General features: G+C 40.7%; 1 protein-coding gene across 2 annotated transcripts in view; it reads right to left on the reverse strand.

Annotated features, from left to right (window-relative positions):
• Window positions 1-264: 264 nt before the first annotated feature.
• The window catches only part of LOX (lysyl oxidase), a 43694-nt gene continuing 20555 nt past the window's right edge, over window positions 265-23403 (reverse strand). The window contains exons 4-7 of one of the 2 annotated variants that reach the window (XM_030193534.1): window positions 18937-19093; window positions 13632-13727; window positions 13372-13487; window positions 265-1308 (exon numbers count right to left, since the gene is read on the reverse strand). In XM_030193534.1, the coding sequence (XP_030049394.1) occupies window positions 1302-1308; window positions 13372-13487; window positions 13632-13727; window positions 18937-19093 (376 nt within the window). In that variant the 3' untranslated portion in view covers window positions 265-1301. Of the gene's footprint in view, window positions 1309-13367; window positions 13488-13631; window positions 13728-18936; window positions 19094-23403 lie in introns of those variants that run through there. The other variant, XM_030193535.1, reaches the window with a different exon arrangement.

The raw sequence follows: 23403 nt of genomic DNA on the forward strand, positions 1-23403 counted from the left end.
TAGTGTGGACGAGTCTCTTAGGCACATGCTGGGCCATTTATTTTACAGTGGCTGGGAAAATTTCTATTTTTTAATGGGCCTGCACTAATATTAAAACTAGTGCGCACCTATTTACGGCCTGAGCCCTTACTGCCACTCATTGATTTAGCGGTAAGGACTCATGTGCTACCCAGGTGGTAACCATGCAGTGCGTGCCAATGTGGGTGCACTGCTGGTTACTGCTGGGAATGTCCTCCACCCCCCCCCCCCCCCCCCCCCAATGGTAGAAAATTATTTTCTACCACGGGATTCAGTGCGTGCCAAAATCAAAATTACTACCGGGAGCACGTGCTACCCCAGTGGAAGTGCCGATTGGGCCCTCGCTACCCACGTATTTGGCCTCCTGTGCCTTTGTAAAAGGGCCCCTGTGTTAATACTGCAAGGGTTTCCTATGAAGGACTGAACTGACTGTATCTGCCTGTGGAAAGACCTCTATTTTAAGACACTACCACATTTATAGCACAGTCAGGCTTCTGTTTGGCAGTTCCAGAATAACTGCCACTAGTCTGTCTATGTTGATGAATGCAGTAATAGGACATGATGGCAATCCACCACCAGCCACTGGACTGGGTGAGAGAACTTCATTATTCCTGTAAGTACAATAGACATATCCAGGTAAACTATATAAGCCAAAAAGCATCCCATTGTGAATTGTAAACATTTATGTCATTTCCAGGGTTCTATCAATCTATCAAAGTACACTTAAGAAATCAATATGCTTCATTTTAGTGGCCAGGGCCTGCTTAAATAAAGATTTTTTTTTCTACAGGCATAGAATAGGAAAAACCTTTTAATAAACTGACCCCAAAAATTCTTTATCACATTACTGCCACTGTAATCCATGTTTGCTCTGGCACGTGAAGAGCCAGCTGGAATGACCAATATCACCACTGCATCTTACGTCTCCTCACCAGACCCCCAACAAAATTACTGATAAAATACTCGGCTTTAATGCCACAAGAAAGTTCTTTTCAAAGAGCTAATTGTGTTTTCAACAACTACAATATTGAAACATTGAGCACCAAATAAGCAAATAGAACAGTTGGTTTAAAACAAACAAAGGAACATCGTCCTAGTTTTGGTCACCGATGCTTAGAATCCAGTTGTAACTTTTGTTTTCTTCATGAGGCAGCCTTTATGCTTTAGGCCCATGGAAATTTTCTTTCTTTGGTCTGTGAATGTAATAATTGTTGCAAGGTGTTTACATCCTGTGGTAGGTTAGATGAACAATCGTGGGCATCTGATTCGTCTATCTTGTTGCATTAGTAGCTATAAAAGAAGTGGAAATAGATTAATGTAAATGCTAATATTGCATAAAGAACAGATTTCTAAAGCATTTCCGCACCATCCTGAAAATTAATCAAAGTAGGGGGTCATTTACTAATAACATGTGCTAATGGTGTAATGAAATAAGATCGAGGGCAGGTAGGGCCCCTTTCTAGACAGTTTAAGAAGACTGAAGTTCTGAATCATCAGACAATCGATTCTCCCCTATGTCTATTTGACCAACCCCAACATATTATGTTGACTAGGGTTCCATATGACCATTTCACATCTGTAAACTAAGTTGTTGATTGTCTTAATTCCCCCACCCCACTTTTACCAAATCTACTTTTTTTTGTCTAATTCATGTGAGCTTTCTTCTTTAACTATAAAGAATTCAAGCATCCCTAGTACGTTCAATAGCCAATATCGGTGAGAAGTGACAGTGGTAGAACTGCTGAAGAGAAGATTAGGAACGGTAAAATCAGGAGCAAGAAATAATAATCATGTCAATTTAATTACAGCCAGCATGGCATTGCAAAATAAAAATGCTGCATCCTATCACTCTGGACTAAGGGGTCTCAATCCAGTCGTCAGTACACACCCAGCCAGTCAGGTTTTCAGGACACCTTACATTGAATATGCATGAGATAAATTTGCATGTACTACCTCCACTGTATCCAAATCTATCTCATGCAAATTCATTGTATCCTGAAAATCTGACTGGGTAGGTGTGTCCTGAGGACTAGGTTGAGAACCTCTGCTCTGGAGTATCTTCTTGTACCAATAGAAAGGTATCACTTTAAACACCTCAGTGGAGTGGAGGAGTAGCCTAGTTGTTAGAGCACCAGTCTTGACAGCCAGAGGTGGCCAGTTCAGATCCTACCACTGCTCCTTATGATGTTGAGCAAGTCACTTACCCCTCCCTTGTCTCAGGTACAAAATTAGATTGTGAGCCCTCCACAGACAGAGAAATGCCCAGTGTACCCGAACGTAACTCACCTTCACCTACTACTGAAAAGGTGAGAGCAAAATAAAAAAATAAATAAATAAATTTACTAAGCTGGGCTAAGGTTTCATGGATAATGCACAATACTTGTCAAAATTAACACTTGGTAATTGCAAGGGGGTTAACTGTTAGGGGGTGTCCCCAGCATTTTTCTATGCCAATAACATAGAGGAAATTTAACTAACGTATGGTAATTGCGCAGCAGATAACACAATACAGGTACACTTCTTAAAGTCCTGTTAACTGACCTGTGCTTTCTGCCATGTTAACAGCTAATGTGCTAACTGTAAGGTACAGTCCCCACCCATTCCACATCCCATTCCATATCAGTGCACAATAAATCCTGCATTAAGCAGTGAACGCAGCACAGCAAATAGACTCTATAATGCTTTTATTTATTTCTGTAGGCTGACAATGGCTATTGCCATTTTTCCTTATGTGCCATGGCATTTCTCATTGTGGAAATTCCACAAAATAAAAAATTCCAAATTTGAAAAGAGATCAGCAGTTGCCAGACTTCACCATCAAAATGTAAGTCCGCTAAGGGGCTCATTTTTGAAATAGAAAAAATGTTTAAAAAGTGGCACAAAGCAGCATTTGGATGTTTTGCATGCCAAAACGTTCAAATCGCTATTTGTGAAACCTATTTTTCAGACATTTATCTACACAGTTCATCTGCAGTGTGCCCGCATCATAAGGGGGCATGTTGAAGGTGGAATTGGGGCATTCCTATCACTTGAACATTTTTCTGCCGTAATAAAACAAACAAACAAACAATAAAAAAGCATCCAGGACTAAAACTACAATGTTTTGAGCTAGGCTCGTCTTAATAATGACTAAGCTACAAAAAAGTGCCCTAAATGACCAGGTGACCACAGGAGAAATAAAGGAATGACCTCCCTTACTCCCCTACTACTACTACTACTACTACTACTTACCATTTCTATAGCACTACTAGATGTACACAGTGCTGTACATCTGAACATGAAGAGACAGTCCCTGCTTGACAGAGCTTACAATCTAATCAGGACAGACAAATAGGACAAATAAGGGAAATACGTAAGGTGTGGAGGAGTGGCCTAGTGGTTAGGGTGGTGGACTTTGGTCCTGAGGAACTGAGTTCAATTCCCGGCATAGGCAGCTCCTTGTGACTCTGGGCAAGTCACTTAACCCTCCATTGCCTGCCATATTGAGCCTGCCATGAGTGGGAAAACATGCGGGGTACAAATGTAACAAAAAAAAAAAACAGACATGGGTACTGAACAAGTGAATAAGGGTTAGAAGTTAAAAGCAGCCTCAAAACAGTGCGCTTTTAGCCCAAATTTGAAGATGGCTAGAGATGGAGCTTGATGCACTGACTCAGGATGTCTATAAGATAATGAGTAGGCAGTTATTTAGATTGTAAGTTCTTTGAGCAGGGACTGTCTTTTTGGTGTATGGTGTACAGCGCTGCGTATACCTTGTAGCGCTATAGAAATGGATTGGCCGCTGTTGTGGATAGGATGCTGGGCTCGATGGACCCTTGGTCTTTTCCCAGTGTGGCATTACTTATGTACTTATGTAGTAGTAGAGGAGAAGGGCACAGTGGAGTTCCCGGGGATGGCACAACCCCACAACCCCAGGATTTGAAAAAAAAAGTAGTACATACCAGCCTCTATGACAGTCTCAGATGTTATAGCCAGTTCTATTGGAGCAGTAAGCAGGTCCCTGGAATAGCATAGTGGTGGGTGCTGTGCACTGTAGAGAAGGGGACCCAGGCCCATATCCCACTCTAACTGTTACACTTGTGGTGGAAAGTGTGAGCCCTCCATAACTCACCAAAGATCTACTGTACCCACATATAGGTGACACCTGCAGACATAAGAACTATTACAGTGGTATACAATTGGGTATAATAGGGTTTTGGTGGGTTTTGAAGGGTTCACCATACCATATAAGGGGATAACAGTGAAATGTGTACCTGGGTCTTTTTATATGAAATCCACTGCAGTGCCCCCTAGGGTGCCCCATTGCTCTGCTGGGAGTCTATGTGGCCAGTCTAATAAGATTGCTGGCTCCTCCTACATCCCAATGCATTTTTGTGCATTTTTCACTTGGATGTGTGTGTGTGTGTGTGTGTGTGTGTGTGTTTTTAAATAGACCAGAAAGATAAACACACAAAGCAGAAAAACATCTAGCAAGTGGCCATTTCTAAAATCGCTATATTCGCATCTTGGATTCTGGATGTTTTGAGTAAAATGTCCAAAGTCGGATTTAGACGTCATATTGAAAATGCCCCTGCACATGTATAAAGTTAGGACTGCAAAAAGGCATTGCAAAGTAACAAATTAAGGGACAGGAGGGGAATGTAAGGTGGTGGAGGGGGAAAGGCTCGGTAGAGGGGGAGATTTCAAAGAGCTGAAAGCAGTATTTATTACATTGATTCTATAATATTACTGCATGTATTGCATTTTATATGATTATAAAGTCTAGGGTACATAAGTCAAACTCATGACTAATGATAGGCCACTATAGCAGCCACACTTCATTGATAGTCTGCACTAAAATAGTCATCCTCCCTATTCTCCCCATTACAATTACTTAGGAGCCAAATTTACATTCTATAATTAACCCGGTGTTAACTTCAGAATGCACATTAGATACTAAAACGTGGGCTGCATGTTTTTCATGCCTGGCCTAGAACCAGCTGTACCTGACAAATGGGAAATGGATTTAGATCCCACTTATCTCGGTAGTTCAAGATGAGTTATATTCAGATACTTGGTCACTGTTGGAAACAAGATACCGGGCTGGATGGACCATTAGTCTGACCCAGTATGGCTACTCTTATGTTCTTAGCACATATTTTTCTGTCTCCCAGAGGGTTTACAGCCAAGTTTGTACCTGAGGAAGTACAGAGTTACTGTAAGTAGTGTGCCCAAGATCATAGAGAATGGCAGTGGGATTTGAATCCTGGCTTCTCTGATTCTGAGCCTACTGCTCTGTTAGGCTACTCTTCCACTCCAGTCAACAACGCCACAAAGCATTACGTTTGATTCTCTCAAATAATAATGGACTTGTTTGGCGCCAGTGGCCTGTCTTGCAAAGAATTCCAATTCAAAAAAATAGGAATGAATTAGCAGGTTCAGGTTTTCTTTTTTTTCTTTTTTTACTGTAAATGTTGTTTATAAAGGGATGATGCTAACATGAAAATTGACCCTAATAAATGATGCTCAGGTATGCCAGCCTTAAACAGAAGCATCACTACATTGTCCTTTCATCTGGCCCCATTGCTTGGGTTTCCAGTGTATGAGACTTATATGTGATAGGCCTGATGAGGCAGTGAAGGTAAAATTTTATAAATATATCACCTTGGGCAAGAACGATAGGCGTCAAAGCCTTTGGCATATGTAGGTAGGGTTATAAACCTTTGAATTAAATTAAAATAAATCATAAATTTCTAGAAGTGTCTAACTGTTGAGACACAAAACTCTGAGTTGGCAGTATCCACAGAAAGATAGAATTTGTTGCAATTTGGACATCATGTAATTTAGCATATCTCTTTCATTTAAGAACTGCCCAGCCAAGAGAGGTCCTATATGTACACTATGGCTTCTTATGTTTAGTGGTTCTGTGAAGTCATCAGAAGCTAGACCACTAAGAACTGGCAACAGCAGTACTGTGACTAACATGTTATTTTATCCCAGACCTCAAATGTAAAATATCATATCATATGTCTTTCTAGGTAAAGTAGTTTTCAGTGCTTAAATCACTTTCAGCCCCAGTGGGAGGAATGTAAGTTAAGCAAAATGCTGCAATGAAGTCCATGCCAGAGCCACATTAATGTACTTGGATTGGCCGTCCTACTGATTACATCACTTGAAGGTATGGAACAGTAAATGTGAAACTTGTAAATAATATCACTGGTGCATAAGTAAAAGGTAATATCTTAGAAGATATTAAATAAAGGCCTCACAAGTCTAGGGTACCAATTCAGTGGACACACCTATAAGGGCTTACATCATAGGCCAACCGCCACCTCCAAAAAAACCTGCAGAATGTAATCACTGTGTCAATCTGCAGTAAAAAAAAATGGAGGGTGGCATAATAATAAATACCTATACATTATGCACAAGTAATATCTTAAATATCTGTTATTGGAAAGATAATAATCAAGACAAAAGAAACTATATCGTGGGAACATCATTCGGGATAGTCTGAACTGCATAAGATGAAGTACTTAGCTTCAATCAAAAGACAAATAGTTCACATCCATAAGGCATCTCGAATCTTGAATGATATCGAAGAAGCTGCAAAAGGTTCCCACAAAGTATAGTTATAATCTTGAATCTTGCCTTTATAACTACTAATGAAGGCAACACATTAAAGCGTAGGAATGTCGGAACATTGAGACATAGCAACAACAGGAATCGCTCCATAGTGAGAAACGCAGCACTGGAGTGCTGCTTGATGAAGCAAAAAGCTGCGAATACGAACTGAATATCGTTCGGGTGTGTGCATACACCCGACCACATTATGTTAAGTGCCTAGAATTATCATTATTGTTTATGGTTGTAATTAGTGAAAGGAAAGTTTCATTGGATATAGAGATAGCACACAAATGTGATTAAGAACGTTTGAAAGAAGTATATTTTCAACTTTTTTTAAAATTGTGTGCATGAGATTTTATGGAGTAAGTAACAGGATTGACCTAGTAATTAAATTTTGAGGGAGGTGAAATGTTTATTATTATTTAAAATAAAAAAGAGCACTGGTGTGTATTTGCTCATATAAAATTAAAAAATGTATGGAGAGGTTCTATGGTCGAGAAACTTGTCCACCCTTAGAGGCGTAATTCACTTTGGTGTAGCCTTGTTTGAGTGAGTTAATACTCTGAGAACTTCCCTATCACTTTCAAAAAAAAAAAATTCATATATTTTTTGCACAGGTTTTCTGGGTCAATCTTTTCACTGTTTTGTCTCCTTTAGATTATACTCTGGTTCTTGCAGGTCATTATTGAGATTTTTTACCAGAGATTGTTTTGGGAATCAATTTTTGACAAGTTGAAATTAAATGATGGCATGTACTTTGCCAGTGGTCATGCACAGGGGTGAAGTTTGGATTGAATGTGTTCAAGTATGGGTGTAGATGATAAAATATTATAATTTACAAGTGTATATGAAAATATTGATGTAGGCCAGTGGTCTTCCCTTATATTTAAGTCGAGACCACTTTGAATCCAAATGAGATGAAGGAGAGCCACACAATATATCTTCCCACGTGAGGCCGCGACTAGCAAGTCACAATGACATCCATGCCTTCAAGCCCTCTTTTAAACTTTTCATTGGGGGTATCCTCTAGGAAGTGGGCATTTCCAAATGCATTCTCTTCTTTTAAGAAAAGGTTTGAGGAAGTACGTGAACTGCCAATTCTGCAGAAGGGTGCTCAACCAGTAGGAATTCCAGCTGATAAACTCTGGGCTAAATTTGATTCAGTTTCAGCTGACACAGTAACATAGTAGCATAGTAAATGATGGCAGATAAAGACCTGTATGGTCCATCCAGTCTGCTCAACAAGATAAACTCATTTTACATGGTATGTGATACTTTATATGTATACCCGAGTTTGATTTGTCCTTGCCTTTTTCAGGGCACAGACCGTAGAAGTCTACCCAGTACTGTTCTTGTACTAAGTTCTGAAGCTAACATCAAAACCTCTTAAAATTTACACTCCAGCCCATCCCTATCTATTCAGTCACGATCAGGGCATAGACCATAGAAGTCTGCCCAGCTCCCATTTTGTTTCCAATTACCGGCGTCGCCACCCAAACTCCGCTAAGATTCCACGGAACCATTCCATCTCCACCACCTCCCGCGGGAGGGCATTCCACATATCCACCACCCTCTCTGTGAAAAAATACTTCCTGACATTAGTCCTGAGTCTGCCCCCCTTCAACCTCAATTCATGTTCTCTAGTTCTACCGCCTTCCCATCTCCGGAAAAGGTTAGTTTGTGGATTAATACCTTTGAAATATTTGAACGTCTGTATCATATCACCCCTGTTTCTCCTTTCCTCCAAGGTATACATGTTCAGGTCAGCAAGTCTCTCCTCGTACAGTTTGCAACGCAAATCCCATACCATTTTTGTAGCTTTTCTTTGCACCGCTTCCAGTCTTTTTACATCTTTAGCAAGATACAGCCTCCAAAACTGAGCACAATACTCCAAGTTGGGCCTCACAAAGAACCCTTAGAAGTGGCAAGTAAAGGTTGTTCCTTAGTTATATGTCCTTCTTTTTAAATTAAAGAAATGCCCTTAGACATTTTGCATTGGTTAACAAGCTTTATTAATGTAATTTTGTTAGAGGGGCCTTATCCCAAGGAAGGAGGAGATAGTGGTTGCTGTGGATGGGCAGACTGGATGGGCTATTTGACTATTATTTACCATCATGTTTCTATGTTTCTAAGTTGCTCAAAATGTATTGACTCCAATTCCAAAGAATATGGGAGCAGATTTAACTGTGGTAGATAACTTTAGACAAGTAGTTAGTATCTCATAGATAGCAAAACTTTTAGAATGTATTTATTTATTAGGATTTGTTTATTGGGATTTGTTAATCGTCTTTATGAAGAGACTTATTGTTAATAATCAATTTTCAGATTATTTAAACTCAATACAATTCTTTTATCAATCACAACATGTTTTTTGACCAATGCACAGTACAGAAACCTTATTAATTACATTAGTTAAAGAAATAAGGAAACTGTTAGCCATGGGAAAGAGTATGGTCCTTTTGTAATTTGATATTTCAGTGGAATGTAGTAGTAGTAGTAGTAGCAATTTGATGTCGTGGATCATTACTTAATGTTGCATAAGTTGAGTAAGATGGGAATTACAGGTCAAGTTTTCAGTTTGAGGCATTTTTGAAAAGCAGATCATACAGTGTCAAAAAGAATGAGGAAGAGTCTACATGCTGGCCATCAGTTTGTGGGTTTCCTCAAGGTTTACCATTGTCCTTTCAGTTGTTTAACGTATATTTGAGTCCCTTGGGTAGATATCTAGCAAATTTAAATATCTTTTATGCAGATGATATATTTGTTCTTTGCCCAGAGCCATGTTCCTGGGAAGACACATTTTCTCATGTGAAGCAATATATTACTATAGTAGATAACTGGGCAAAATCTAATGTTCTTAAATTAAATAAGCAAAAAACTAAATTAGTGATCAGTCGAAAGGTCTTATTAAATATTATTATTTTGTCCTTAGGAGAATCTCTTACATTTGAAAATAAATCTAGAGTTCTAGGAATGATTTTGAATTCAAATTTGACCTTTGAATGTCAAATTAATGAGCTTGTGAGGAAATTCTTTTTTAATCTTCGACAATTAAGAGCTATAAGATCTTCCCTGAGCTTTAAAAGTGTTAAGATTATAGCTCAGGCAATTTTGATTCCCACAGATTATTTCAGTTCATTCTATTCTATCATTCAGAAATTAAGGAGGAAGCTGCAGTTTTTACACAATATAATTGTGTACACAAGATTAATTTTTAGGGAGGGGAAGTTCTGTGACACCTCTCAGCTTGGGAATAAATTCCACTGGCTTAATACAGACTCGAATACTTATTGTGAGATAGCTTGTTAGGTTTTTAAATGTTTTAATCGACTTGGTCAGGAAAATATAATGCGACTTTTAGTAATCCTTGCTAATAGGTTTTCTAGCACTTACGTGTATATATCCCAGAGTGCTTTCATTTTATAAGAGACCACTTGAGTCTGTAAAATGCTGTTGTACATGCTCAAGTCATTTATAAAATTACTCACATAGAGGTTAGAAAGAGGTCCATATCCCATTCTAACTTCACACTTTTTTTATGTTTGAACCCTTCCGAAACTCACCCAAAACCTAGGTTCCCTTCTCTACAGTGCACTGCACTGATCAGTAAGTTACTCCAGGGACCTGCTTGCTGTTCTAATAGAACTGGCCATAACATCTGAAGCTATCACAGAGGCTGGTTTGTATTGTTTCTTTCACATCTTTTGTGGGTGGGAGGGGAGTAAAGGCAGGGGGGTGGGTCATGCCTTAATCCCTCCAGTGGTCATTTGGTCGTTTCCTTTTTGCGACTTAGTCATGATTGAAACAGGTCTATACCAAACTGTCTAACTTTTAGCCTAGTTTCAGTCAGAGAAACTACAATCTTCTTCTGAAAGTAAATAATACCCTCTAAATGAAATCTGCTGGATTTCTCCTTTAACGGCATTTTCAAAAACTACTGCTTCTTTCCCCTAAGTTTGGTTTCTGTTCTCTACTAAGATAAATGAAAGCTCATTTCCCAACTATTCAGTCATTTATCTATACGTAAATACGTAAGGCTTCCTTTTTCTGCAGAATCAAAGTAATGCAGTAACTACATACTGTAGGTCCTCTGTCCTAAGGAGACCCATAATTACTTTATTAGGATTTATTTACCATCTTTTGAAGGAATTCACTCAAGGTGGTATACAATAAGAATAAATCAAACGTGAGCAATAGACCATTAAAGCAATAAAAATATTCAAATAACAACACAAAGTATGGCATAGTACTTATATTTTACTAGTAAAAAAGGCCCGTTTCTGTTTGAAAGGAAACGGGCGCTAGCAAGGTTTTCCTCTGAGTGTGTATGTTTGAGAGAGTGTATGTGAGAGTGACTGTGTGAGAGAGGCTTCTGTTCCTTCTGCTGATTTGGTGCTCCCTGTATCGTGGCTCCGCCCCTCTCCCTTCTACTGGCCAATCTGGTGTGGGTTGTGTGACGTCACTATTATCTACTTCACCTCCAGACCACCTCCAAGGGATCCATGGTTCCAGGCAGCCTCAGAATGTTGGAGGTGAGAATTATTATATAGGATTATGGGACCTGCTTTCTAAGAGTGTGCTGAGCAATGTGCACTGCAACTATTTTCTAGTATGACTTTTATAAAAGTGCTTTACTACCAAGGAAGTAAAGTAATGATGAGGGGAAATCATCAACCTAGTTCCATACTAATGCACTACAAGATACTGGGAAGCTCAGAGTACAGTACTCCTCACAATATCTTCAATTTTCCACCCTAAGCCTAGAATGGCTAGCTGAGTATATTCCAGTCCAGAATACCTGGAAAGGTAGGAGGGTGTGACAGATTCCTGATACCTTCATATTCTTAAGTGAAGCTAAGAGTGATGAGGAGAAATAAAACATGTGAAACTGTAGGAAACTTGTTAGGTTAGCCATTCCCACCATTATGGTTCACAGAACATCTAGACTGCTCTCCTGCTCGATTTTGCAAAAACCTGTGAGAGCTGCTCCAGCATCTACAGTTTGGTTGCATTTTAGAGGTGGCCTATGTAATAAATAAACGGTACGACTACAACTGAAGGGTTGACCCTTTTCTTCTAATTAATTTTGTTTTGATAGAAAACAAAAACAGGTCTTGGAATAAAAGCAACAGGAAGAAATAAAAGCACGACGTGGTATGGTTAGAAGGTTGTTCTTTTAGTTTCCTTAGAAAATGAAATGTTTGTTGCATTTTTGTTCAACAAGTGTCTCCAGTGATAAAAGGCATTCACTTAAAAATGAAACAGAAGCTTTCAAGGCACTAACCCCCGGATCCTACATAGCACGCCTAGCATTCCACGCTGAAATCCAAGCAGATTCTATAACAATGCGTATAACTTAATTGGCTTAACAAGCCAATTAGTGTTGTTAACAGCACTTAACATGCAATAATTAGAATTTACACGCACAAATCACTAAGTATATTCTAGAATGCAAAGCACCTGCTACGTCCCTCACCTGAGTTGCAGTCCGCACGGCTGGATCGCCGCTGAGCCTCATCCCGGCGGCGATAGCCGGCCATGCAGCCATTGGCGGCAGTCTTGCTGGGTCTGGTTCGGTTGGCTGGCCATGCCCTCCGGCTGGGGGCACGGGTCCGGTTGATTCAATCGCGGGCCTGCCGGGCCCGGTCACCAGGGTTGGCCATGACTGGTTGGATGGCCATGTTAGGTTGAATGGCCAAGTCGGCCACGCAATCTGGCGGTGTTCCGGAAGCAGCGCCAGTTTCCAGCGCTGGTTGTTTGCTTTGCATGGGATTGGACGCCTATCCCGGGGCTCCACCTTTTCCCTTGCAGGCACCAATCTGGAGCATTCCCTCCAGCTGCGCGAAGTTACAGCTAATGCGGGGACTACTTAAGGACTACAGTTCCCCACACACCTTGCTTCGGCTTCTATGCTTATAGAAGTTTGGTGCTCACCTCGTGCGTTTCATTGCCTTTCCTGTCAGCTGTTACTAGACCTTTTGGACTGGACCTGGTTACCCGTGGATTGCTGCCTGCCCTGACCTTTTGGACTGTACCTGATTACCCGTGGACTGCTGCCTGCCTTGACCTTTTGGACTGCAGCTGATTACCCATTGCGTTGCTACCTGCTTGCTCTCTGGACTGTACCGGCTCACTCTCAGAGTTATGCCCGCCTTGCCACCTAGTCTGGTCTGGGCGGCCCAACCCCGTCCGGATCCCTAAGTCCTGGTGGCCACCTGCACCTGGGGGCTCAACTCCTGGGGAACGGTGGTAGCTTCCCAGGTGAAGCTAGGGGTTGTCCGGCTGCCTGACTGAGTGCGGCGCGGCTCTCGTCCACCGTGCTTAGTCGGGGCACAAGAGCTCACTGCTCAAGTCACAACAGGACCATAACAGGACCTAACTATTAATGCATGCAGGCAAAATGGGCATGGTTATGGGCGGAGAAATGGGCGTTTCATGGGCATTTCAAAATTTACATGTGTAGTTATAGAATATGTCCCAGTGCGCTTAAATCTACATGTGGGATTTACACCATGGACACAAGTAGGTTTAGGCACTGGGATATCAGCTAAGCATATTCTATATTTCACACCTAAATCTAGTCACCACTTATAGAATACACTTAAGTGGAAATGTTTTCTGTGCGAATTTCTAGGCACCATGTATAAATCTCCCCCTCAATTTTGATGAGTCATGGGCTATATTGTTTAATGAGTGATCCCATAGGTTCACACTCCAGATGATCTCAAGACATAAAAAGAAGACACTTACGGTGAAAGGGCACAGTTGGAGGTGTACACGTGGTTGCCGGTAAAGCGAATATCACAGCGCACAATGTTGTTGGAGTAATCAGACTCTGGAACGATGTAGCTGGGATTCACACTAACCTGAAGAAGAGAGTGGATGCTCAGGTCAGAGAACAGGCCCAATGTCTTAACACAGCATGTGGAAGCAAAACAGGGTAGGAAAGATGCCTATATCGAGTCTGTTTTATAAAGGAAGTATATGCATCTTTACAATAGTTATGGTACCTTCAGAATGTAGTTTCCAGGTTTCACGTCTGTTATATCTATCCATTGGCAGTCAATATCAGCATTATAAGTGTCATAACACCCAGGACTCAGTCCCTGTCAATAGAATCAGATGCCAGTCAAAAATTCAGCATACCATTTGTTTATTACAATAAACAATACTTCATGTTAGTTAAACAGTATTGTACAATGTTTATATTCTACCCATAGTACTGAATAAAATCCAGGCAAATGTAGTACATAATTTGGCAGTAATCAATTTAGAGAGTGAAAACAGCAGTATTCTGGTAACCTGGAAATTCTCTGTTGCAGATGCATGTAATTAAGAATGAGAAAGCAAAAAGTATTGATTGCAAAAGTCTTCACTCCCCTTGACTCACTACACGGTGCAAACCCCTTTTTGCAGCAATAACAGCCATGAGTAACTTCAGATCAATGTCTACCAACTTTATACAGTAGGATGTGTGGTTTCTGGCCATTCTTCTCTTTCATATTGGCAGGGGATTGTCTGTGAACTACAGTCTTCAAGTTTAGCCACAGACTGAATTCCCATCTGGGCTTTGACTGGGCCACTAAAGGACATTCACTTTCTTCTTCTTGTTACTTTAACTTTATGCTTAGGATCATTTTTCTGCTGAAGGTTGAATCTTCTCCACATTCCAGGTATATGGCAAACTGGAACAGGTTTTCCTCTATGATCTGCCTGTACTTTTGCCCCATTTTCTCCCTGGTATTCACAAGCCTCCTTGTCCCATTTGCTACAAAGCACTCCCACACTATAATGCTACCACCACTGGGCTGTACTGTAGGAGAGGTGTTGAGATTTATTTGTTTTATTTATCTATTCATACTTGTATCCCACAATTATCCAAAAATGAATTTCGGTTTAATGTGGCCTATATTTAAGTTGTTAGAGATTACAAAACCGAAATCTTACCACATGACTGTTTAACCCCTTTGCCATTAATGATCAAGCACTACCACCTTAAACCTTATGTCGTTTAGGGTTTCTCTATAATCGAGGTCCTAATGTATGTTAGAATCCAACTTATTACTCAGGAACCTTCATGCAATACCATAATGTATTCTGCTTTACCATGTATGTATGCACACGGTATGTATATATACCATGATCTGTTCCATACATGTTATGTTCCATGTTTGTTACCATGTATGTCTGCACCTATCGCAATACCAGTTATAATTCTGTAACCCGGGAATGGCAACCGCCATTACGGCACATGTAAGCCACATTGAGCCTGCAAATCAATGGGAAAATGTGGGATACAAATGCTACAAAATAAATAAATAAATTACATTTACAAGGTTGTATGATGCTGTGTTTTACAGTGGTTGGCAAGATAACTATTAGTGCGTATGAGGGATCCTTTTACTAAGGTGCGCTCAAAAATGGATTGCAGTAGTATAGATGCGGGTTTTGGGCACGCGCTGATCCATTTTTCAGTGCGCCTGTAAAAACGGCCTTTTTTTAAAATGTTTGCCGAAAATGGACGTGCAAGCAAATCTCTCTCATGAATATTCATTGTGGATATCCTGAAAACCTGACTGGTTGGGGTGCCTCCAGGACCAGGTTTGGGAACCACTGCTCTATTCTATTCTACAAAGGTCACCCAAATTTAGCCGTGATCCTGAGTTGCGCGCTCAACTAAATTAGGGCCTCTTTTATCAAGTTGCACTAGCAGTTCCCATGCGGCAATGCCTATGGAGCGCATTCAAAGTGGATGGGCTTTTTCAGCATTACTGTACCGGGAACAGTGTGGCTAGAGGTCCTTAGTCAATGAACTATTAACACTCAATAATTGGCTGCCAAGAATCAATTATTGTTAATTGGCACTAATTTGGAGTTGCATGTGCAACTGCCTATGCACAATTCTATGAAGAATCGCACCTAAATTCTCTCGTGAGCAATCCAAAAGGGAGCGTGGCCATGGGGGGGTCATGGGTGGTCCCAAACATTATGTGCAGTGTTACAGAATTGGGGGATGTTCATCCAACTTGCGTGCCAACCTTTACACCTGGTTTCAACAGGCATAAATTCTGGCACTTTATTTTGGTCACGGGAATTGGCACTACATGCTCTTCTATACAGGGTATTCATCCCACAGAGCCCTTTACAGAATAGTGCTGAGCACTGATTTTTCCAAGTCTCTAACTTTGGGCACCAATGAGGAATAGCCTAGTGGTTAGTGCAGTGGACTTTGATCCTGGGGAACTGGGTTCAATTCCCACTACAGCTCCTTGTGACTCTGGGCAAGTCACTTAACCCTCCATTGCCCCTGGTACAAAATAAGTACCTGAATATATGTAAACTGCTTTGAATGTAGTTGCAAAATACCACAGAAAGGCGGTATATATCAAGTCCCATTTCCCTTTCCCTTCAGCAGTGGTATGTTTGTGGACTTATTTGAAATTGTTGAACAGTCAACATTTTCACCAGTCTCAGCTAGGGATCCCTGTTGTTCTTTTAAAGTAATCTTGAGCCTCACAGTGACTTTTTTCATGACTACTCACTTTGAAGAGACATCCTGATTGAGGCAGTCTTGGTGCCAAGTTATTTCCACTTTATAATGATGTGTCTAGCACTGCCCAAGGGATATTTCAAAGGAGCCCTTTTACAAAGGCACTGTAGGGGTACCGTGAGGCTAGCATGTGCCAAATCGGCCCTACCGCTGGGTTAGCCTAAGAGCCCGATGGTAGTTCTAAAGTTGGCGCTCACAGTTTCCAGTGGTAGAAAATAATTTTCTATTTACTACCACGGGGGGGGGACACATTACCAGTGGTAATCAACAGTGCAGCCCAAAAAACAACAAGGCAAACGATCTGCAAAATCCAATATGGGAAAGAAAGCCAGCAGATCAATGTCACAACAAAAAGATTTTATTGAAGATACCGTGTATCTTCAATAAAATCTTTTTGTTGTGACATTGATCTGCTGGCTTTCTTTCCCATCATCAACAGTGCAGCTACATTTCCGCATGCTACCCGTTACTATGGGGTTAGCACGCAAACTCTTACCGCCAAGTAAACAGGCGGCGGTAAGGGCTCATGTTTTAAATAGCCAGGTGCTAATTTTGGACGTAGCACCTGGGTATATTATTGCCGTAAATAGAAATTCAGCTTTTTGGCAGATGCACTAAGAGGTGGTCTGTGCGTGTGGGAAATCACTGAGCGCAGATCACTTTTTAGTGCATCTTTATAAAAGGACCCCTTAGTGTTTCCCCAATCTATATATTTGAATAACTTTGTCCTGGAGTTCATCTGCAATCTCTGTGTTCTGGATGTTTAGATCTTTGCACCAAATTAACTTTACATAATCCCAGCATATATAAATCAACTCAATATCATGATTGGATACAGGGGGATTCTACTTAAATTTATGGGTCTTTTTAAAGCAATATTTCAAAAAGATGCTACTCTGGATTTGCTGTGACAAAGGGTTTGAAGACTTATGCAGTTGAGGCTTTTGGATTTCATATCCTTAATTACTTTTTCAATATCTCTGCAAATGTTCTTCCACATTGAAAGTGTAGAGTATGTCCTGTAGATCAGTGGAACAATCTTTAATACATTTTGAATTGTATTTTTATATAGTACAATATGTAAAAATGTACAAGGTTGTGAAGACTTTTGCAAAACATTGCATTTCCCTTTCTAGTAGAGTGAGTGCTTTGGAGTAGAGGAGTGGCATAATGGTTAGTGCAGTGGGGTGTGGACTTGGGGAACTGCATTTGATTCCTGCTGCAACTCTGTGTCACCCTGAGCAAGTCACTTAACCACAGGTACAACAGTAGTACAATGTACTGCTTAGATTGTGAGCCCACCAGGGACAGACCCAGTACCTGTAGAATGAACCTGTAAACTGCTTAGGTCTAAATTGGTATATAAAAATACTAAAATGAATGAATTTGTATATTTGTAAGGGAAGGGAAATGGGACTTGATATACCGCCTTTCTGAGGTTTTGCAACTACATTCAAAGCAGTTTACATATATTGAGGTACTTATTTTGTACCAGGGGCAATGGAGGGTTAAGTGACTTGCCCAGAGTCACAAGGAGCTGCAATGGGAATCAAACCCAGTTTGCCAGGAAACCATCCCACTGCCCCTGTTGCCAGGCATCAGCAGGAATCAAACCCAGTTTCCCAAGGTCCAACACATACTGTGAGGGGGACCAGTGCACTACGAATGCTGGCTCCTCCCACGACCAAATGGCTTGGATTTGGTCGTTTCTGAGATGGGTGTCCTCGGTTTCCATTATCGCTGAAAATCGGGGATGACTATCTCTAGAGACGACCTAAATGTTGAGATTTGGGCATCCCTGACCGTATTATCGAAACAAAAGATGGCTGCCCATCTTGTTTCGATAATATTGGTTTCCCCGCCCCTTCGCGGGGACGTCCTGCGAGGAATCCCTCAGAAAAACTTGGGCGCCCCGTTCAATTATGCCCCTCCACGTATTTTATAGACCCCTGTCATATCTCCCCTCAGCTATCTTTTCTCCAAAAAGAAGAGCCCTAGTTGCTTTAGGAAAAGGGAAATGGGACTTGATATACTGCCTTTCTGAGGTTTTTGCAACTACATTCAAAGTGGTTTACATATATTCAGGTACTCATTTTGTACCAGGGGCAATGGAGGGTTAAGTGACTTGCCCAGAGTCACAAGGTGCTGCAGTGGGAATTGAACTCAGTTACCCCAGAATCAAAGTCCACTGCACTAACCACTAGGCTACTCCTCCACTCCAACCTGGATTTGGAAACAGGATAGGAATGCATTATAATGCACCTAGAATCCATTGGTCAGCTTAGGGAAGGGGTGGGCAACCTTGGTCATCGAGGGCCACATCCCATTTGACTTTTCAGGATTTCCCCAATGAATATGCATGAGATCTATGTGCATACAATGGAGGCAGTGCATACAAATAGATCCCCTGCATAGTCATTGGGAAAATCCTGAAAACCTTACTGGGTTGTGGTCCTTGAGGACCCAGGTTACCCACTGCTGGCTTAGGGGAAGCTGTATCTCTCAATCTTGGCTGCAGAAAGCTGCTGCAGTACCTGCAGGCAATGGGTGGGAGGTGGTTGGAAAGAGAAGGATAGATTCTGACAGTTGTAGCTGGCAGCGGTAAAGAAACTAACGAAGATGAATCCACTTCAAGGAGTAAGCTACAGAATACATACCACAAAGAGGTATGTGAGACCCAAGGCTATAACCCTGACTGAAAGAAACAGATCAGCAAATAAGAGGAGGCCTTCTGGCCTGAGAAACATAAGACAAAGACAACTTACCTGAGTATGAGCTGTGCAAGCAAATCGCCTGTAGTATCCGTAATCACAAGAGCTGTCCTCCAGACAAAAGCTTGCTTTATGTCCCTCGGCAACTTTCCTATAGGAACTTGCATCAAGCAAGTCATAGTGGCTGAATTCATCCATACTATGGTAATGTCTGTCAGGTCATAATTAGCACATATTACAAACTCAACAATCAACTTTTTTCAAAGCATTAATACAATAATGGGTTATCTCATTGTCACGAAATAATGGATACTCTTAATCGTAATAGATATAATTACAAAAAGTGCTTTGGTTATTAGTGTACAATATGGTTGCAAAAATATTGCAGGATTTAGTGAGTTCAACTTGTGTCCACAGTGACTAAGCAATTATATATTCTTCAATGGAGGAGTGACTCTTAAACTGTCTTTAAGATGCCCAACTGAGTCTTCTGAGGACAGCAACAATTCAAATCCATTACAAGAGCAAATTTCAAAGGAATCTGCCCTGATAAATAGGTAGTTGCGCAGATAAATTCCATAGGCTGTAAATGCCCTCTAAACAGTGTCCAAAATGTTCTACACAGTGTCCAGAAACATGCTTACTCTGAAACAGTGCATAGGTATAAAGCTTGCAAGCTTCCGACGGGATTTGAATATTGCACCTTACATATATTTGCACACAATTATGTTTGAATCAGGATAATTTTCATATTTTGATTAACCTGGAAATTTAACCTGGTGCAGATTATCAAGGACTGAGTGGGAGCCCATTTTGCAAAAGTGAGGTACAGTGTTACTCTTAAAAAGTAACAAAAATATCATCATATGACCTTAAATTCACTGCAAAATCTATAACAGAAATAACTGCTACCTACACTCTACCTCGCCTATATCATAATGCAATAATGGAAGATAAACCTCATTTTTAAACATAAACCTGAGAATCCAGATTTTGTTTCTCATTAAAAAATGCATTTTTTTTCATTTATGGCCCCTTCTTATTACCATTGCTATTTAGTTCCACTGCCTCGTGTAAACTCAGGGACCCTTTTACTAAGCTGCAGTAAGCACGAACAGGTGCTCACTTCAAGTTAAAAAGCATTACCGTGGGGCACACTCAGGATCCCACGGAAATTTCGGATCGCTGCGCACTTCCCACATGCTACAACCCCCCCCCCCCCCCACTGTGGATGGCGTTGGCCACACAGCTTAGTAAAAGGACCCCTTAGATTGTAAGCTTTCTAGGGCAGTGATATAAATACCCAATATCCTTGAACGTAACTCATCATAAAGTTTTTGAAGGACCTTTGATGATCTTTTGAACCTAGACATCCTGGAATTGTCTCCTTGTGGATAACAATGATTTATTGAGTTTTAGGACTGTATTTTGTTTTGTTTAGTGATTTAATGGATAAGCACAAGGGAAAGTTTAACTCCAATTGTGTCAACATCCATTCTGATTTGGTCTATGGATAAATATGTCTTCACTAGCACTGGTGCAAACTTGAGCCTAAAAGGGTTACCCTCTTCTTCTCTAGACAGAGTGTCTTTAAGCCCCGTTAATCATACTCCATTCCCTTCCTTGTTTTTGAAGTTAGATTTGCCTACTTCAGCAAGTGAGGCCCAAGCTGTGAAGGAGGGAGACATGGATAAAGTTATTGAGACTGTGTCATCTGGTTCTATGCCAAAAATGGTTCAATTTCTATCTGAATCTATCAATAGAAATCAAACAAAATAAAACATGGAAAAGAAAATAAGATGATACCTTTTTTATTGGACATAACTTAATACATTTCTTGATTAGCTTTCGAAGGTTGCCCTTCTTCGTCAGATCGGAAATAAGCAAATGTGCTAGCTGACAGTGTATATAAGTGAAAACATTCAAGCATTACTATGACAGTCTGACAGGGTGGGAGGATGGGTTGGGTAGGAGGTATGCATGGGGACATCAAAGCATATCATTGATGTTCTAACAGGATAGGTGTGGATAGGTGAGGGGAGGGTGATCAATAGAGAACTACAGCTTTATGGTTTATAATGGGCTAGGAACCCCAGATCCTTGTTAAGTCCTTTCTGTTGGGTGTTAAAATATTCAATTATTCTGACTTCAAAGGTCTTACGTTCTTGTATGGTTTTAAAGTTACCTTTCAGGATTCTCACTGTGAGGTCACTGGTACAGTGTCCTAGTCCTGTAAAATGCTGACCAACAGGGGTGGGAGCCCTTCTGGCACCAGTATCTGAATCTAGTGCTCGTCCTCCTATCTCTGCCCCTCAGAATGTGTCTTTAAAATATGGATGGGATATTGTCTAAAGGACAGAATATTGTTTCATGGGACTGTACAGCAATTATGCACTTTTATCCAGCAGGCAGTGTTTCTTGAACAATCTACTGCTATTGATTCTATCAGTGAGTGGCTCAGCCAGACTGTGTTACAGAATCTGTTTGGGGTCTAGAATCCAACTCCACCCCCCTAGGCCCATTTTATTCTGTTCCAGACTGCATTTTCACTCAGTTTGTATATAGTTTCAGGTTAATCTGAGTTATGGGATCTTGCCAGGTACTTGTAACCTGGATTGGCCACTGTTGGAAACAGGATGCTGGGCTTCATAGACCTTCGGTCTGTTTCAGTATGGCAACGCTTATGTTCTTATGTCCTCACCGTTGCGAGGCCCAATTGACTAATGTTTGTTGTTTTGGGTGAGCCTGGATGCTAGGGATCCCCCACTTGTGAGAATAAATAAACCTGCTTGTCCTCAGAGAAAGCGAAGATACTTACCTGTAGCAGGTATTCTCTGAGGACAGGAGGCCTATATTCTCACAATCCCTCCCATCTCCCCTTGGAGTTGTCTCCTTTCTTTATTTTTACTTTTTTGTTGTAGTATATAACTGAGGAAACAGCGCTTTCACGGCAGGCAGGAAGGCACTCGCGATGCGTGGTGCAGTATGTCTCATGCTCCACAAAGCTCTACTTATGCTAGTCATAAGTCCCGGACCTTGCCGTGCGAGTTGGTATCACCCACTTGTGAGAATATAAGGCCTGCTGAACTCGGAGAGTACCTGCTACAGGTAAGTACCTTTGCTTTTTTGAAAAGGCTTTCAGCAATTCATAAGTTGCAATAATTTGATGACTTGTATTAGTAAAGTTTTCAGGGGTCCTTTTACTAACCCCTGGTAAAAAGTGGCCTATGGTAGTGTGTGCGTGTGTTTTGGGCGCGCTTGGCCACTTTTTTACCATGGCTAGCAAAAAGGGCTTTTTTTAATGGTCCGGGAAATGGATGTGCACTGAAATTAAAACTAGCACGTGCCTATTTATAGCCCGAGCAGTTACCGCCACCCATTGACTTAGCGATAAGAGCTCATGCGCTATCCGCGCTGCAACCACGCAGCATGCACCAACTGCTGATTACTGCCAGGAATGCCCCCCGTGATTGAAAATAGAAAATTATTACCTACTGCAGGATTTGGCGCATGCCAAACTCAGAATTACTGCCAGGCGCACACGCTAGCCCAGCAGTAGTGCTGATTTGACATGTTCTATCCTCGCTTTTGCCCTCCCGCGCTTTAGTAAAACGGCTCCTTAGTATTTTATTTTTAAGTTGTATATAATATTTTTTCTTTTTTTATTAAACAATTTTAATGTATTTCTTAATCATATGATACTTTTATTGTAAACCGCTTTAAAACTTAAAGTAAAATGTAGTATATCAAATCAATAAATCAAATTTTAAAATACTGCATTCCCATCCAGGCTTTGTGCGCAGGAAAATCCTGCGTTAATTCACATTAAGCCCAGATTGTACTGTAGCTTAGTAAACTGATTCTAATGTGCATTATAAATGAAATTGCCCTGAAACAAAAATAAAAATAAAATAAAACAAAATGAAAAATCCACAAATGATATGGGAAAATGGATTTGTTTTGTTATCATACCCGTGGTTTGAAACATGGTGAAGATTACTTTGGTCACCTGAGTAAATAGAAGCCAAATTTTCTCAGTTCCAAACCTAGATTACATCCTGGTCGCAAAAAGTTTGCCCTCCCCAGATAAAATCCAACATTCAACTATTTGCAAGCAAACATTTTAACAATGTATTATCACAGGGCCATTCTAGGATTTACTTGCTTCTTGAGAGAAAAATTGGATTGTAATCAGCAGCTGTCTGTGACCATATGCATTTTCATAACAACATCTGGATGAATTTAGTCAATGATGTGAACAAAGGAGCAAAATATCTGCATCTTTTGTTGACTGACAGTACAATAGACCAGAATGAGAGATCAAAGCAGTCAATTACTGATTACTGTACATAGACAAGAAAGTGAACGTCCTAGAACTGAGCCTTGTGAAACACCAAACTGCAGAAGAAAAGGAGATGATTCAATAAAACTGCCTCAAGAAAAAAGAAGTTTTTAAGAAAACCTAGAAACAGAAGTCCAAATATAGCCAAACAGCAAAGCAAGCATAGGATGATCCATCAT

The sequence above is a fragment of the Microcaecilia unicolor genome, chromosome 2 (genome assembly GCF_901765095.1).
Source record: "Microcaecilia unicolor chromosome 2, aMicUni1.1, whole genome shotgun sequence".
In the NCBI taxonomy this organism is placed as follows: Eukaryota; Metazoa; Chordata; class Amphibia; order Gymnophiona; family Siphonopidae; genus Microcaecilia; species Microcaecilia unicolor.